This window comes from Castor canadensis, chromosome 1 (genome assembly GCF_047511655.1).
Source record: "Castor canadensis chromosome 1, mCasCan1.hap1v2, whole genome shotgun sequence".
Classification (NCBI taxonomy): Eukaryota; Metazoa; Chordata; class Mammalia; order Rodentia; family Castoridae; genus Castor; species Castor canadensis.
In genome coordinates, this window is record NC_133386.1 from 94,528,946 (window position 1) to 94,547,743 (window position 18,798).

At 35.1% G+C, this 18,798-nt stretch overlaps 1 protein-coding gene across 7 annotated transcripts in view; it reads right to left on the bottom strand.

The window, feature by feature from the left end:
- Nucleotides 1–18,798, bottom strand: part of Smap1 (small ArfGAP 1) — a 145,952-nt gene that overhangs the window by 114,962 nt on the left and 12,192 nt on the right. For 2 of the 7 annotated variants that reach the window (XM_074080246.1, XM_074080243.1), the window contains exon 1: nt 8,712–8,773. The exons of 4 other annotated variants lie outside the window; for them this stretch is intronic. Coding sequence is in view for 1 of the 3 variants with exons in the window: in XM_074080217.1 (XP_073936318.1) it covers nt 8,712–8,763 (52 nt within the window). In the remaining 2 variants the exon portion in view is untranslated. Of the gene's footprint in view, nt 1–8,711; nt 8,774–18,798 lie in introns of those variants that run through there. One more of the 7 variants, XM_074080217.1, reaches the window with a different exon arrangement.

The window sequence follows — 18,798 nt, forward strand, 5'->3', positions numbered from 1 at the left end:
GTTAGACATAGAAAAATACTCATTTAGATACAGAAGCTAGGGGGAAATGTCAACTAGCAAAAGAAGGTATAAAGAAAGGTGGTTACCAGGGGCAGAGAGAATGAGGAAATAGGAAGAAGTAGGGCAAAGGGTATAAATTTGCTGTTAGCTAGGATAAATTAAGTCTAGAGCTGTGATGTACAACATGAGGTCCGCAGGTAATAATACTGTGTTATACACCAAAAACGAGCTACAAGTATCTCATTCCAAAAAAAAGGTAAATATGGAAGGTGGTGAGTATGCTAATTTGCTTGATTACAGAAATCAGCTCATTACGTATACGTATAAAAAAACATCATGTTGTATACCTTAAAGACATACAAAAAAAATTCCAAAACCATGGTATATTAATATGCATTCAGAAACCTATTTTCAAACCCTTTTATATGCCAAAATAGTTCATTTTTTTAAAAATAAGTATTTTGTTTTCTTTTTTACCAAGGCAAGAGGCAAAATAAACCATACTCTTGAGAGTCTTTAGAGCTGACTTTCAACACAATTTTTCCTATCATTCCTTTTAACTCAAAAAGTGTGTAATTGAAAATAACATAGAATTCTTACTTAGGATTATTAGTTGTAGGCTCAACATCCTTTATATCAAAATAATAAATTTCTTTGTGATTCATAGGTAACTCATGAAAATTCTGAAGACTAGCTGTAACTGGACATATTCAGAGATGAAATAAAGTTTATTCATTTTGTTAAACTAAAATCAAACTCAAATGTTCCTGGTTCATGTAATAAAATTATGAGAAAATGCCACAAATACAAATTCTAATGTAAATTAATTGTAATCATCACTTAAAGTTGATCTAATAATATCAAAACTGACTTAAAACAAATTATTAATATCAAAAGCAGCTGATAAACAAAAAGTATTGGTACCCTAATAGGAAAACCTATAATAGGAAAGACAGAGATATATGGCAAACTAGGAAACAGCTACCTTACTAATACCAAATTTTATTCTGAAATTATCCTTTTTGGGGAAGGGCGGTACTGAGATTTGAACTCAGGGCTTTCCTTGTGCTTGTTAAACAGGTGGCCTACCACTAGAGCCACACCAGCAGTCTTCTAATTCAATTATCCTTATTCCTAATGATTAAATACCAAAAACTACATTCAACATAAGTATAAAATACCTTAGGTCTACACATTAGCAACCCATTTACTTTACTTTTACTTTCATTCCTGAATTCTAGATCCCATTACTACTTGAGTATACTTCCATATCAAAATACTAACTAGCAATACCCATAACAAAATATTTCAGAGAACGGTGTGGGCGTCTTAATTTGGTAGCGAGCGCCACCTGGTGGTATAATAAAAATTTATTTTCCATTTATTTAAAGGCATTTATTAAACACAAATGGTTGCATAATTTTTTAATTGTTTTAATTATGAAAATATTTCAAGTGTAAAGAAAAGCAAAGAAAAAAAGTACCCATATAATTTAACTAGAAATATGAAGCCCACTCTATTTTAAACAAACCTGGTATGTCTGGTCTACAAAAATCAGGAAAGTCAAATCCAAGAAATGCATTATCAGTAAACATGATCTTCACTAAAAGAAGGAATTTTAGTTCAATGGTTTTAATTTAAGTGGGAAAGGGAGGCTTTATACTTACTGAAAAGCTTAATTTTGGGGCTTTTCCTTTTGTCAGAATGTAAGAAGTAGTTATAACAAGGCAGTCACAAGAATGACAGTGCATGAAAGAAGACAAGTGTGTTGCTATTTACAAAGTGAGAAAGTGAACATAGCATAGTTTTTAAGAGTAAAGTGTTTCAAACTGCAAATAATGGTTCATTGTATGTCATACCTATTTTAAGGTAAAACACAACAGCACAATTGTATAATATAGTCAAGAGTAAATATTACTGAAGAAATTCACCTAATTATATGCATGGAGGTATGCACTGAGTCAACCATATAAAATGCTTTTCACTCAATGCGTCTCAGACACAAAAAGTTTTGAACTACTGTTATGTGAATTTGAACTGAAAATAGAAACTTGAAAATAATGACCGTGGAAATGATTAAATGAGACAATGAACATAAAACACAGTATCTGGTTCACGGCAAGCTCTTGACAGTAGCTTTAGTTATTTAATACATACTTCTTAATTAAACATAGTAACCATCACCCTCTAGAGATTGGCTTTAGAATTAAAAGATTTTTTTCATTTCAATTTTAAGTAAGATTACTTAGATCACATAAAACTAAAAACCAAAACAATAAACTCCATCAACAAATGTTTCTTAGAGAAATCAAAACAGATCTACCAACTTTGTTGACAAATCTCTGCGGTATCACAAAGCCAAGATCAGAACAAGATAATAAAGTTTGTGCCTCTCTCTTCCTTCTGCTGTTTCCAATTATTTCATAATCTAAAACTTTTTCCTCTTTCTAAGGAAGTGTCACCATTCTGTCCCATTCAGTCCTTTCATTCCTTGACAGAAATACCACTGAGTACTTCACATAATCACAGTAGACCTGAACTCATGAAGTAGTTACCCACTGAAGGCAGCATAATAGCTCTTCTACCAAGAAAGACCAGGGTTTGAATCACCAATCACTTCTGTCTATGCAACTATATATGACAAGGCCTCCCTAACCTTAGTTCCTACAACTAAACAATAGGGAGAATTTAACCACACCTGATAAAGGTTCCTGGAAATTAAAGTGCACAAGCACCTAGCACAAAGGAAGAACGCCATATTGTCAACTCCTCTCACTTTTATTGACAATGCCACCTGTCACAAACATTTCAAGTAGGAGAATGTTCCCTTCGCATAGCCTACTCCAAATTGCACACAGTGAAATCTGTTAGAAAATTCTCTTTGCCAGGCATGGTGGTACACACCTATGATCTCAGCATTTGGGAGGCTGAGGAAAGAGGATCACAATTTGAGGCCAGACTGGGCTAAACAGTGAGACCCTGTCAAAAAGAGAAGAAAAAAGAAAATAATTCTCTATGAAAATGCCAATAGTTCAAAGGAGGAAAAATACCATGATGAGATGAAGTAGTTCTCCAGAGACAACCTTTTTCAAAAATATACTGGTGGGACCAGGCACAGTGGTTCAAGCCTGCTATCCTAGCTACTTGGGAGGCAGAGATCAGGAAAGATCATGGTTTGAGGCCAGCCAGGCAAAAAGTTCATCAGACCCATCTCAACCAATGGTTGACTGGATGCAGTGGCACTTGACTGTCATCCCAGCTATGTGGGGAACGCAAAATAGAAGGATTTTAGTCCAGGCAAGCACAGGCTTAAATAAAGCGAGACCCTATCTCAAAAATACAAAAACAAAACATATACATACAAAGGACCGGAGGCATGGCTTTAGTGATGGAGTGTCTGCTCAGCAAGCACAAGGCCCTGAGTTCAACCTTCGGTATTCATGAATTCATGAATGCAGTACAACTCTGAACTGTACCTGGAAAGATGGGTGAGATTTGGATGAGCAAAAAAAGTCTTAGAAGGTTAATCATTCATTCACTCATTCATTGATTCACTATCATCAGAAATGTGCTGAATGTTTGACTATGTGCCAAGAACATTCTAGATGACAGATAGGTAGCACAGAAATAAAACATGAAATATACATTCCAGTAAAGCAAGACAGAGACAAATGAATTAGATGCTCATCTTTAGAGGTCTGCAAAAATAATACCAACTTTCATCTTGAAGTGGAAAAAATAATTTCAATAATTAATATCTCCATGTAGAAGAACCGTTGATTAAAAAAAAAAAGAAGAGAAAGAAAGAAACAAGAAAGACTTGAAATAGGGTAAGACAGAAACAATTAGCCCAAAGGACATTCTGAATTAGCTACAGAATCCAACTACTTTCCTATCTATGAAGTTCACAAATAATAGACAGTTGACTAACTCCATTTAATGTCTTTGGTATCAGTAAAAATCAATAAAATATTACTATATCAAAACTAACAAATATCACTATGGATTAAATTACCCTTCTTTGTATTTTTAGTGTGAAGAATAAATGCAAAGACAAAGGCAAAATCTGCACCAGTTTGAGAATAGCAAACTATAATTATATAAACAGATGTTTTCAACAGTATAAAATAGAATGAGATAATACTTGAAACATGAACAGTTTTAATAATATGGTGCAGAACATAACCAAATGTTTTAATTTGACATGAAAAAAATCTGTGACATCAGCATTCAGCAAAGCAACATAAAATTTACAAAGGGCACATAACAAGTAATTTCCTCCATAAACTGATTTAACTTTAGATAGTGGATTAATCTGTTTTTTATCATTTAGTCAGCAGTGTCAGGCTTTCACTGGAATGGAAAACAGTAGCAATATCAATAATACTGTCATTTCTCCAGTACAGTGTTAGTAACTTTAAGAAGTACGTAAGGACAGATGTTACAAATGCTCTCAAGGGCTGGAAGAAATGCAAGCTTCAGTAAAAAGAAACAAACATTTAAAAGTGATTTTTGTTTTCATGTCTTGTTTCTAGTAAAATATTAAACTGAGTTCCATTTCTGGCCAAAATATGAATGATGAATTTCCCAACTGGCTGAAACAACTTAAAAGTCAAATAAATTACATAAAACAACATTCCTGAAGAGACTGGAAATCAAGAAATGGAAAATAAAGTAGGAGAGCATCCATTATACAACACATTCAACTTACTGTCTAAGGAAAGTGTCCAGGCATAGCACAAGGAAGATAAACCCCAGGGCAGCCCAGTGATCTAAGTTTGAGGAGATGGACCTGGGAGATCAAAGGGACCATGGTGACTAGACTTCATAAGGCAGAGTAGAGAGATGTACAGAGAGAAAACTTCATCGGCTAAAAATCACTCTTGCATATTCAATTGAGTACTGATTAATATACACATAAAAGGAAACTACAGAAAAAAAAAGGGGGGGAACCACCAGAACATTTACAGCAAAAAAAAAAAAAAAAAAATCCTAAAGCTCAAAAACAGTGGGGAATACTGTCCCATCAGTCAGACTAGAAACCTAGCCATTCATGGATCTTTGGATGTGATACTTAGAAAAATCTTTGTGACAATAGTGGGAAAAATTAACTCCACAGTCAACACAGCTAACAAACACAGAACAAAGCATAAAATTAAATCAAACCATTTCCAAGTAACTTAACTGCATCCAAGAAAAAAAAAACTATGAAAATTTATAAAAATACAAAAAATCCAGAATTGACAAGCAAAACTCACAGCATTTAGCATCCAATATACAATTTGCCTGTCATGAATATCTATAAAGAAGACAAAAGTCAATCAACAGAAAGTGACCCCAAAATTACACTGAAGACAGAATTGGCAGACAAGGACATTAACACACCGTTACCATTGACTTCTAGATTCTCCAGAAGTGACAGGAAAGACTGAACATGTTAAGCAGAGACATGGGCGTGTGCACACATGTGGACACAAAGGAGCAAACCAAACTGCTAAAAATGCCTGGAAGGAAATACAAGATAGTAAATACAATGGATAAAATTATACTAGTACTAATACACTGAGCAGAATAGAAAATACAGACGAAAAACAAAAAAGAATATGAAGGCAAGGCGATAGTAACTATCCAAAATGAAACACACAGAGAAGAATAAAAATGACTGGAATCTCCACAATAGGAGATGGAAATGATAAAGAGAAAAAAGTATTTTAAAGAAATAACTGAAGAAAATTTTACTGAAAACTATAAACCAGTAGAACCAAGAACCTAAATGTTATGGTTTGCATGTGAAATGGCCCTCACAGGCTTGTGTTTGCGCTATTTTGGGAGATGGCAGAAACTTCAGAAAATGAGACTTAACTGGAGGAAGTGGGTCACTGGGAGCATGACTTTGAAGGTTACGCCTGATCCCGATTTCTTTTTCTCTCTCTGCTTCCAGTCCACCATGATGCAAACTGTTCTGCCATGCCCTCCCCACCAGGAAGGACTGAAACTATGAACGACATAAATCTTTCCTCCTTTTCAGTTATGTTGAGCATTCTGTCATATTTCTGACAAGAAAGCTAACACACTCAAAGAATTCCAAACAAAAGAAACATGGAGAAACATGCCAAAGGATGTATGATAACCAAATTGCTTAAAACTAGAAATGAATAGAAAACATTTCCCCTCCCCTCACCCACCCCCCTCGACTTTGGCAGTACTGGAGATTGAACTCAGGGCCTTGTACTTGCTAAGCAGGCCACTCCACCAGCACTTTTTGCTTTGGTTGGTTGGTTGATTAGTTAGTTATGGTGGGAATGAGGTCTGAATGCAGGGCTTCACACCTGCAAAGCAGGTGCTCTACCACTTGAGCCACATCTCCACAAACTATTTGCCTGGACTGGTCTCAAACCATGATCTTCCCAATATCAGCTTCCCATGTAGCCAGGATTACAGGTCAGAGCCACCAGCAGCAAGGTTATTTTGAGATAGGGTTTCACTTTATCCCCAAGATGGCCTCGACTATAATCCTATTTGTACTGCCTGGGGTGACAGGTGTGCAGCCATTGTCTGAGACAGGGCCTCACAAACTTTTTGCCCTGGTTGGCCTCAAACCAAGATGCTTCCAATCTCCATCTCCTGAGTAGCTGGGATTACAGATTTAAGCATCACACCTGGACTTAGAAAAAAAAAATTAAAGCAGTTAGAAAAAGAAAAACTCACTGTGCACAAAGGCACAAATATGACAGCTTTCTCTTTAGAGATAATGCAAGCTTAAAAGTACTGAAAGTAAAATACTACCAACCTTTACTATTGGCCATGCAAAAATATATTTCAAAACCAAAGATGAAATAAAGATTAAGATGGAAATCAATAAAACAGAAAACAAAGAAAGCCAGTGAAAATAAAGCCTGATTATTTGAGAAAAATAAATAAAATTCATACACCCTACTACCAATATTACCAATATCAGCAATGAGAGATATGGCATCATACAGATGCTACAGTTATCAGGAAAATAATATTTTAACAACTTTATGCTAAAATATATACCAATTCCTTGAAAGACATGAATAAGCTCTTACAAATGAACTCAATAGCCCAGTATCTATTTTAAAAAATAGAACCTGCAGCTAGTGATATAGTTTACAGCAAAATAAAGAGAGAAGAAAAAAGGAAGGAGGGAGGGAGACAAGGAGCGAGGGAAAGAAACTGAACCTACTGGTTAAAACTTTTAGCATACAAACAAAAACTCCAGGCCCAGATCACTGTATTGGAGAAATCTACCTTTTTCTTTGCAGTGCTGAGGACCAAACTCAGGACTTCACACATGCTTGGCAAAGTGCTCTACCACTGAGCTAAATCCCAGCCAATGCAAACACTTCAGGAAACTGAAGAAAAAAAGTGGAGGGAGCAGTATTTCCTTATTTATTCAATGAGGCCAACATTACTATGATACCAAAGTAGATGAACATCTGATTTGTCATAAGAAATGAAACTTACAGATCAAATCTCTTTATGAAATTTTGCCAATTTTTTAAAACTTTAGTAAAGCATATATAAGAACATAAGTACATCATGACTGAGTATGGTATGTCCTAGGAAGGCAAGGTTGGTTTAATGTGCAAATATCAATGTAAAATGACAAATTCACTATCGGGTCATCTCAATAGATGCAAAAAGATAAAATAAAAATTCAGCTAGATGTGGTGGCAGATGCCTATAATTACAGCACTCAGGAGGCTGAGGTAGAAAGATCATGAGTTCAAGATTAGCCTGGGCAATTTATCCATACATTGTCACACTGTCTCAAAAAAAAAAAAAAAAGTCTGAGTGCAGTTATGCATGCCTGTCATCCCAACTATGCACGAGGCTGAAATCTGGAGGATAACCATTCCAGGCCAGCCCAGGCAAGAAAAGTTTGTGAGACACCATCTCAACAGAAAAAAGTCAGGTGTGGTGGTGTGTACCTGTCATCCCAGCTACAGAGGGAAGTATAAAATAGGAGGATAGAAATCCAGGCCCATCTGGGCAAAAAGCAAGACCCAAGCTCCAAAATAAATAGAGCAAAAAGGGTTGGAAGTGAGGCTCAAGTGGTAGAGGGCCTGCCCAACAATCGTGAAGTCCTGACTTCAAATCCCAGAACCACAAAAAAAGAAACAAAAAAAAATTCCACATTCTAATTAAAATTCTCAGCAAACTAGGAATAGAAGAGAACTTCAACCTGGTAAAATCAAAAAAACTAAAGATGTTATCATAGTTATGGGTATGGTATGGTTTTATTTGAAGATAACAATTTTCTAGATAGCAGATAATGACAGAATCTACAGAAAAGCTACTAAAAACAAGTGAGGTTAGTAATGTTGCAGAAACAATAAATATGCAGAAACTTACTATATACCAACAACAATAAGAAATTAAAACTTTGAAATATAATTTATAATAGCATTAAAAATAAAAACTACTTATGGATAAATCCGACAAAAGATAAGAAAACCCTATACAATGAAAACTACAAAATACTTCTGAGAGAAACTAAGATCTAAACAGAGAGATATACTTTGCTTATACATTGAAAGACTATCTTTATAAAGATGTCAATTCTCACCCAAAAGGGTCTACAGACTCAAAGTATTTCCAATTAGATCCCAAAATTCATATAAAGTAGGGACCTACAAAGTAACTTTGAAAAAGAATAACAAAGTTGAAGGCCATATACTACCTACCTTCAAGATTTATTGTAAAGGTATAGCAGTCCATACAATGCAATACTGGCATAAAGCTAGACAAACAGATCAAAAAGTACAATAAATTTCAAGAATTCTCATTAATGTATTTAATTTTTGACTAAGGATCTGAGGTAATTCTGGGGAGAAAGGAGAATATTTTCAAAAATGGTTCCAGAAGGGCTGAATGTTCATATGAAAAAATATTAGCTTTGATCCAAAGAGCTTATCATAAACAGAAAGCAAATCAAATTAACCATAATCTTAAAACATTAAGACAACAAAACTTTTAGGAAACAGCATAGGAGAAATTTTTCAGGATTAGGGATAGGCAAACAGTTTTTAGACTTGCCAAAAAACATAACCCATAAAATGGTTAATAAATTGGAATGCATCACAATTAAACCTTTCTTCCTCCACAAAAGACTAAGGAGGATGCAAAGACAAGCTACACAGAAGAAGAAAATATTTGCACATAGCTAACAAAGGACTAGCACCAAGAATATACGTCACTTTTAAAACTCAAGTTAGAATTTTCCAATTAGAAAACGAAAGACGAACAGACATTTCACTGAAAAGGATATATACATGGCAAATAAATACATGAAAGAAAGTATTTCCTAATAAGGAAAATGCAAGTCAAAACCAGTATCACAGGACTGGTGGTGTGATTCAAGTGGTAGAGCACCTGCCTAACAAGTGTGAGGTCCTGAGCTCAAACCCCAATACCACCAAAAAAAAAAAAAGTATCACTATCATAAAACATTTACAGAAGGGCAGAATGGCTTAAACAAAAAACAGTCACACCACCAAATGCTTGCAAGATATGAAGAAATTGGATTCCTCATACACCATTAATATGATTCTAAAATGGTACAACCATTTTAGAAAAGCTTGGCAGTTTTTTTTTTTAATGGATCTAAATATGCAACTGCCATACACCCAAGCAAATTTTGGGGCACTTACCAGAGAAATGCAACTTATAACCACACAAAAATCTGTATAAATGTTAACAGCAGCTTTATTTTTAATAGTTGAAAACTATATACATACACGCACACATATAGCTTATATATAAACCATATAACAGGTGAGTGGTTAAACATACCTACTGTAAAAATCTACTTAATAAGAGAAAAGACTATTAATACATATAAATGACCTGAATGGCCCTCCCAAGAATTACACTGAATGAATAAAGCTAATCCCCATTTATACAACATTTTTCAAATGTCAAAATTTTAGAAGTGGAAAACAGAGTCATGGTTGCCAAGGGTTAGGAATATGGGAGTGGGGAATGGGAGAAAGGTATGTGTCTGGGTGTAAGAGGGCAACCCAAGAGATTTTTATAGAGATTTAACTGTTCTATATCTTGAACATGTAGCATATTATCTGAATCTCCATGTGATAAAACTGTATAAAACTAAGTACATACATACATAAATGACTACAAGTAAAACTGATCTCATTGGTAGATTGCATTAATGTCGAAAAATTCATTATATTTTAGTTTTATAAATGCTACCATTCTAGGAAATGGCTCAAGTGTCTATGTATTTTTTAATCAACCAACATATATTAAACTAGGAATTCACAATGTCATAAAGTCTTAGTTTCTCTACATACATTTTGATTCATAGCTTTCTTTCCACCCCAAACATCCATCAAAAAGAGAAAACTTTCACCTCAATTAAATCACACGGTAAAAATATGACCACTGTTTTAAACCTAATTTTAATCTTCAAAACATCAGAAATACTCATTGTCCAACACTGAGAAAACTGCAATGTAATCATTTAGCGGTAAATATATGTAAGTTGCAGTAAATTACATGGCACAATAAAATCTTAATAATCTTAAAAGCTACCACACAGATCACCTCAGTTAGTTGGATTACTTATTGAGCAAATGTTTTTATCTGAAAAGGACTTGTGCCAAAGAGAGAAATTCATCATGAATTTAAAAAACAATGATTATGTCATGAAAATTATAAGCCCCATTAGTTACAATTTTAAAATTAGACCACTACTGTTCAAATGAATGAAACACTTTTTACACAGTCTGTATTGTCCAACATAGTAGTTCCTGGCTAAATGTGACAAGCCTTGAAATGTAGCTAGTTTAACAAAGGAACTAACTGTTTACATTCACCAGTCTAGTGGCTTCCACAATGAGCACAGCAGATCTAGAACTTACAGAAAAATTCACATGCACATATACAACCACAGGGTAAAATTAATTACTAATATATTAGGTTAGTATTTCTCAAACAGGGTACTACTGGCATTTTGAGCAGAATTCATGATGCAGAATTGTCTCAAAGAGATTATATTCCTTTCAAATGATAAAAGTATTTCCCCAAATTTAATTTTATGGCCACTCTTCAAATATCAGAATACTATTTCATTAAAGAAATTATTTTTTTTTTTTTTTTTTTTTTTTTTTTTTTTTTTTTTTTTTTTTTTTTTTTGGTGGGACTGGGGTTATGAACTCAGTGCTTCGAGCTTGCAATGCAGGTGCTCTACCACTTGAGCCACGCCTCCAGTCCTCATTAAAGAAATTATTACTAAAGTTACTGAGTCAATAACATTAACAAATTTTTGCCAGCAGAGGGCAGATGTATGTTATAAACCTGTTCACTTAAATACACTATATTCAAAAGATTAAGAAGTACATTGTATAAATCAAAGAACCAGTATATTCATTTACACAAAAGGAAATGTACTTCCTTTGAAGGTAAAAAGAAATGTCCTAAATATAAACGCATTTTTTAAACATACTGACAGGTCCCCCCAGGAACTGTGTTTTATCAATTTTATCCACTTATTCAAGCTACTATAATTCAAACAAAACAAAATAACACTACCAAATAAAATGCCAAAGTACTATTTCAAGATCCATTTGCGCACATATTAATAACATTCTTTTGGGTTCAAAACAAATTCCAAATAGTTTTCCTAATAGAGCACACAAGTTGTGTGAAATCCATGGGAAAATAAGTATTTGTTAAAAGTAAACACAGAAAACAAAACAAGCAATGAAATCTGGCAACAGTGCAAAAAAAAGGCAAAATGCTACCTGAGAAAAACCTGAGAAATGGTGCTAATGTACTAAAAATTCACCTAAATCTTAATGCACCATGCAGCAAGTAGAAGACAGGCTCTGGTGTGCTTTAGGTTCAGCCTCACAACAGAACCTTCCTTTCATTACAGCTTAGAAAACAGTTTTAATGTCAACCAAAAAATAAAAAAATGGCCCTTTCTGGGCCCTTTCACCACCTACTGCATATAATTTCGTGACTAATTCCCCTTCTTAAAACCCTCTTCTCCTGAGACCACTTTGTTTAGGTTTTCCTCCAAGTCTCCCATACCCCTACTTAATTCGTTTGATGATTCCACTTACTCCTGCTGCCATCCTTCAAAGTCTTGGTCATCAACCTTCTGATTAGACAAGTGTGTGAAGTCCAGTTACATCACTTTCGCAAATACTTCTATGCATATGACTCCCCAAAAGCCACCACCTCCTTGTCTATGCTTTCTCCTAAATTTCTGCCTGGGATCTATACCTGCCTCCAGGTCTGCAAAGCATGTCCACTAAGTATATGCACAAAACTGTTTACCAGGTTCTCCCTACCTGGAATAACTTTGCCCTCTTCTTTGATTCTACTCCGCCTCAAAAACTACCTCTTTCATTAAAAATTCTCCCCAATTCCAATTTTGGTGATTTTTACTTTTTTAGTACTTCTGTAACACACTATGCTTGCACTACACTTCCTACACAGGTACCCAGATATACTGTGCTATGGCTGCATACTTCCTTAAAGTAAGGTCCTCAAGGGCAGGGCAAGGCTTCTGTTGTTTATCTTTTAGGAATAATGTCTACTCAAGACCAGCAGAAAAAAGTCTTAAAAGAAATAAATACTACCATCTTTTCCTGAGCCTTCCACAATTTATTCAATCATACTGTTTACCAAACTAAATATAATTTATAAATGCCTCCTATAAGATAATACAATGATATGAGCATCAGAAAAAGAGAGATGGGCATAATTATCAAACCTTTACTCTTTTACCAAACGATATGACAGACATTACTTCACAATCTCCTTATAACCCCGTAGCACAGGCACCACCACTGTACATGCATGACACTAAAGCTCAGAAAGTTTAAACACCATGCCCCCACCACAAGGAAGGAAGAAAGGAAACGAAATCAGAGCCAGCAGTGGTTGGAGAGCTGAGATTATAATCTACAGTGGTAAAACTGCGAAGCCCCTGCTTTCACCATTAAGCTAGTCTGCCTCTAAAGGATAAAGGCAGAGCAGTGAATCTACAAATTCATGTCAACAGGAGGAAGAATGCTGTAGAGGAAAAATAACCATACAGTTACTATCAGTTTGTATATTTAGCCCTTAAATTTGTAATGAAGGAATAAACAGGTAAACAAATTCAAGATATAAGAACACTGGAAAACTTAAAAGGTTCGTTAGGGGAGTAACTACCATTACCCTAACATTTGACAAATGTTAATTTACTACAACACAGAAGTTAAATGGAAGTGATAACTATTTGTTGGCAATCAGGATGTAATAAAACCAAAGGAGAAAAAAAATGAAATGATGCTTCATTTTTAACGATCAATAATCCTTGTTTCAAAGAAATAAAATAATCCCATTTCACTTAACCTAAATTTAAGCCTTGCCAAACCTGTAATTTCTGTCTTTCTGCCCAATTAGCATCATTCAAAAAGATCTATCTTAAGAATTCAAGTTTGAACAGGCACATTACTGCCTTCTTTTATTTTGTTTATCCCTTAACAAATGTCCTAGTACTTTTTTTCAAAATTTCTCTCAAGCATAAACTATTTTAAACTATTCTCCATGCTATTTACAAATTTATTTCATGAGATAACCATTTGCATTTACTAACAAACAGCATTTGAATTTTTTATTAGCATATAATAGTTATACAGGGGGATACATTGTGGTATTTACATATGTGCTTATAATGCATCTTACCTAGATTTATTCCCACCATCATTCTCCCTCTTCCCACTCCCTTTTTAGAACAATTTCAACAGGTTTCACTCTTCTATTTTTAATATATGAATACAAAATATATCAACCATATTCACCCTCATTCATCCTTTCATTATGCCCACCTCCCTCCTATTGGTACTCACCCCTGAAAAAGACCTACTTTACTTTTAAGTGTACATTGACAGTCCAAGGTGGCTTCACCTTGGTACTTCAGGCCTGTCTATATTGTACTTAAATGAAATTAACCCCCCCCACACTACTTTACTCTTTATCACCATGCTCCCTTAACATTCAACATCTTATGGTACACTGTGTTATATTAATATATAGATGGGTTATTTCAATATTTTCCATTCTCTTAACATTTTCTTTCCCTCTCCTTCCTCCTGCAGTTCCCTCAGACTCACTAATACAATTTTGTTCTCTCTCTCTGTGCTGGGTGGGAGTATATTGTGGTATTTATACAATATAGCATACTCAAATTTATCCCCTCCGTCATTCTCCTTTATTCCCCTCTCCCCCAATTCCTGAAATAGTTTCAAAAGGAATCACTTTTTCTTTTTGTACATGTATACACAGTATTTGCACCATATTCACCCTCCCACTGGTACCAACCCCCCCAGGCAGGACCTGTTACACCCTCCTGTCCTCTGAACAGGACTCAAATAAGTTCATCTCCTCTATTTTACTTCTTTTTTAGTTCCTTTCTCATGGTGGCTACAAAAGGTTTAAAAATTCTGTATTCATTCTTACAGAGAAAGTACATCAACCATATTCACCTTCTTATACTCCTCCTCTCCTATGTGACCTATTAGCATGACCTGCTTTTCATAATATTGCTGTATTTGTATTAGGTCTATATTCTACATATGAGAGAAAACATGAGGCTTTTGGCCTTCTGAATCTGGCTAACTTTACTTAAGATGATGTTCTCCAATTCCAACAAAATTTCATTTTTCTTTGTGGCTGAATAAAATTTCATTGTATATAAATACTACATTTTTTTAATCCATTCTCCAGTAGTGAGACATCTTGGCTGTTTCCACAGTTTAAGCATTAGAAATTTTGATACATGTTTACATCATTGCCAAATTTGTATCCGAACTGACTAAATAGTTCGTATATGATCACCACTCACTCTGATACCTGACTTTTTTCCTTAAAATGCTGCCATTACATGGATATGGTCATAAAAAAAAAAACAGAATTTATCTCCCTTCTCATTGTGTACAATAACTGAATTAAAAGATTAAAAAGTTGAGCTACCTTTTATAAAGATCAAGTGTAACACATTAATTTGTGACCTGACAAAGGAATAGGCATATTTCCAGAGGACTTAAGCCCACTATCCTGTTCTTTCACTGTTGCACCATTCTGAGCAAGTCAGTCAGATCAGATCTCTTGATTTGGCTCATCCTCTAATATGAGACTACACCAGATACAAGTCTCTTTAACTTCCTTTAATTCAGTAACTACAAAAAATATAGATCAGAGATTAAAAATCTTTCCAAAGTACTTATTCATGGTCTTACAGAAAGAAGCTAGAGATGAATGGTCGAGAACTTACCACCATATCCAGAGGAATGAATGTTGTCTGGCATTTTATGTTCTCTTCCTTGGTCCAAAAAATATGAAAAGGGTTGCCAAGCCCTCTCTCCTCCCAAAATGAAGGGGCAAATCATAAAAGAACTGAAATAAGCATATTAAAATTTTCAACCTTAAAACTACTAGGAAAATGCAAAATATCACCATGTCATTTTCTTCAACTATATTATAAGGAAGCACTTTAACAACATGAATACCCAGTAACAGAGTGGATACAGAAAATCAGCCATTCTATACACTCATAGTGGAAAGATAAACTGACCACATCCCTCATGGCAATACAGATGAGATAGGTTTTGATCTGCCATACTCGCCAACATAGATTTTACATTTTATTCTGAGGAAATAAGTGTGCATACAAAACTGTGATACAGGGGTATTTGTGAGCACAAAAGTTAGAAAGCAAATACCCATTAGTGAGGAGAGGTTACCTTTAAATACTTTTAGTTTACTTTAAAATACCATTAGCTAATACTCTGTGCAGAGAATAACCTTAAAATCCCTATATTATCCCACTATTCTCATTCTCAGCAAATGAAATCACCACCCAACTATTCCCTCACATTTCAGACCCCTCTTCACTCTACTTCCTCACAAACTTATTCATATTCTTCCTGATCTTTTTCTTCTAAGGTTTTGGACCAATTCTTTTCTCTAATCTTTGTTAGTATATTAGTATATTAACTAGAAATGCCACACTTGCTCCTCAGAGAACTTGCATGCTCTTTTAGACACAAAAGGAATCTGTTATTCCTGCAGCCTTCCTGCCTCCAAGACAAAATGACCAGATACAGGCATACAGCACAAAGTAAGCCAGGCCATCTCACCCAGGAAAATAGAGTATGACCCCCCAAAAGAGAAAAATACATACAGGAGGCCAAACATAGTATCACATAAGCTTAGAAGCAAATAAGCGCTCAGTAAGCAAATGAGTAAGTGAGGAAAGTGGTTACTAACAGAGCAGGCAAAAAAAAAAAAAAATAGCCATGCTGTACCAAATATGAGTAGGGGGGCAGGAGTAAAAAGGAGGAGGGAAGGGTACCTAAGGACTTTGTGGTTCTCTGCAGGTCAAGCTTTGCATGTTCCACTCATTGTGATGCACTGCTTACGCCTTGTTGTACTTCATTTCTGGTGTGCCTCAGAAAATTGAAAACTAACAACTCTATTTGATTCTTCAGTTAAGAGTGAGAATTAATTTCCATCAGTTAGATGGACTCATGCAAAATTTCAAAAATGAAATAAGGACTGTCTTCCTGCCATTTTTGGCTATATTCTGGCAGGAAGACAAAATCATAAAATGTCCAGTCTCTAGCTTCTTGAGTGTGACAAAACAGTTTTGATAAGTATAACAGATAAACCCCACACTCTCAATACCAGTTTACAGGGGATGTAAGAAAGTGACAGCTTTTTAATTCTTGCATCACAGTTAACTTGGGTTTTTTTCCTTAGATTCAATAATTGCAGTGATGGTCTAGGGGTGGTGGCTCCCTGAAAATCAATCCTCAAGAATTTGGGAATCATTGCTAGCACTTCCACCAAGTGCTATCATAAGTATCCAATTTCTTGTTTAAAGTATTTCTGCTAACACACCTAGGATAATCTGTTTCTGTTAAAGCCCAATTAAAACAACTTAAAAAAAGATTATATGAAGCCAGGTGCAGTGGCTCAAGCCTGTAATCATAGCTGTTTGGGAAGCAGAAAATGGGAGGACTGTGGTTCGAGACCAATCCAGGCAAAAAGTTCACAAGACCTCACCTCAATCAGTAAGCAGAGCAGTGGCATACTCAGGAGTCACAGACAGAAAGACTGCAGTCTGAAGCTAGCTCCAGAAAAAAAAACACGAGATCCTACCTGAAATATAACTAAAGCAAAAAAGAACTAGGGATGTGGCTAAAGTGTTAGAGCACCTGCCTGGCAAGTGCAAGGCCCTAAGTTCAACTCCAGTACGGGAAAAAAAAAAAAAAAAAAAAAAGGTCATCCTGTACAAGATTATATAAATGTCCACATATATTCATATAAACATTTATACACATACACACAACTTCTTGGCAGCTTTGTTCATTCAGCCCAAAAAACCAGAGAAAAGACATATTAGTATAGTGAATACCATACATCCACTCCCTAGATTCAATAATTGTTAATATTTTGACACATTTTTTCATCTTTTTATGTTGATGTACTGTAATTTCAGACATAAAGGGCCCCTAAATATTGTGGCCTACTCCAAGATAGTAGGACAGAAGCATACCTAACAAGAAACACCTAAGTATGATGGGCTTCAAGGTCTGCAAATTTCAGTTAGAACCCTGGTTCCACGGCATTTTTGGTTATGTGTACAATCTAAGCTTCAGGGTTCCCACCTCTATGCAGGAACCGACCTTAACACCCTTGGAATTGCATTCAGTATATTTATACCATGCAGTACAATAGGACTCTAAAATATTGGGGAGAGAACTAACATTTGCTAAGTATTCTGGAAATAATAGCAAGTTTTCACCTTCAGTGCAAGCACCATGTCTCTTTCCTCTTTCAATACCTAGTAAAATAGGTATAGCTGAATGTTCAGTGAATGATGATCCTATGTGGGAATGTAATGACTCTATCTTCAAAATTCACAATGGCAAATATAGAACAGGAATTGAAGAGATTCAGGAACCTGGGTCTAATTTCACACATTTCAAGTTATCTCCAATCATGTTCTTTTCTAGTGCTAGTCAAAGAGCAGGTTTGCTGGTGGGTCAATTCAAGCAAGACTTAAGACTCAAATCCAACATTTACTGATTACCTATTATACATAAGATTCAAAAGTGCTTCTTATATATTCATATATATTATATTCAAAAATCATCAGAGATAATCCTAACATGTCAACATCTATTAAGATTAAACACGTTTGAGAGTAAAACCATACACAGGACACCAATTGAGGAATACCCATCTAAACTCCATTCACCATTAGAGCATGTTTAAGTAGACAGTTTAAAATAAAGAAATTCTCCTTTGTTTCTTTCCACTAATGAAGTCTAAACATTCTGAGGTGCTGAAATTTGTCTACTTGCTCAGAAGGATCCAAAAAGTCATTAAAATCAGGGAAACTTTCCAAATCTATGATATAGGAATTCCTTCTGTAACAAATTAATTTTCATTTTTTTGACAAATTCCCCGTAGGTCGTGGTATATTCAAGAAGCTACAGCAGACACATGATTAGTAAGACATAATCCAACTTAACTGCTTTCTGGAACAGGACCTGGAAGACAAGCTTGAAAACCTAAGACTCCTTATACTAGGGTCCTAGGTTGATTTATCATGTGTGGTTTTGGGGGGCAAGGGTTTCACTATGTCTTGAGTTTCCACCCAAATAATCCTAGAAAGTGGACCACTCATCTCACACCAAAAATTCTAACAATAAAGAACCAAAAGTTAAAGCCCCTTAGTTAAAAGTA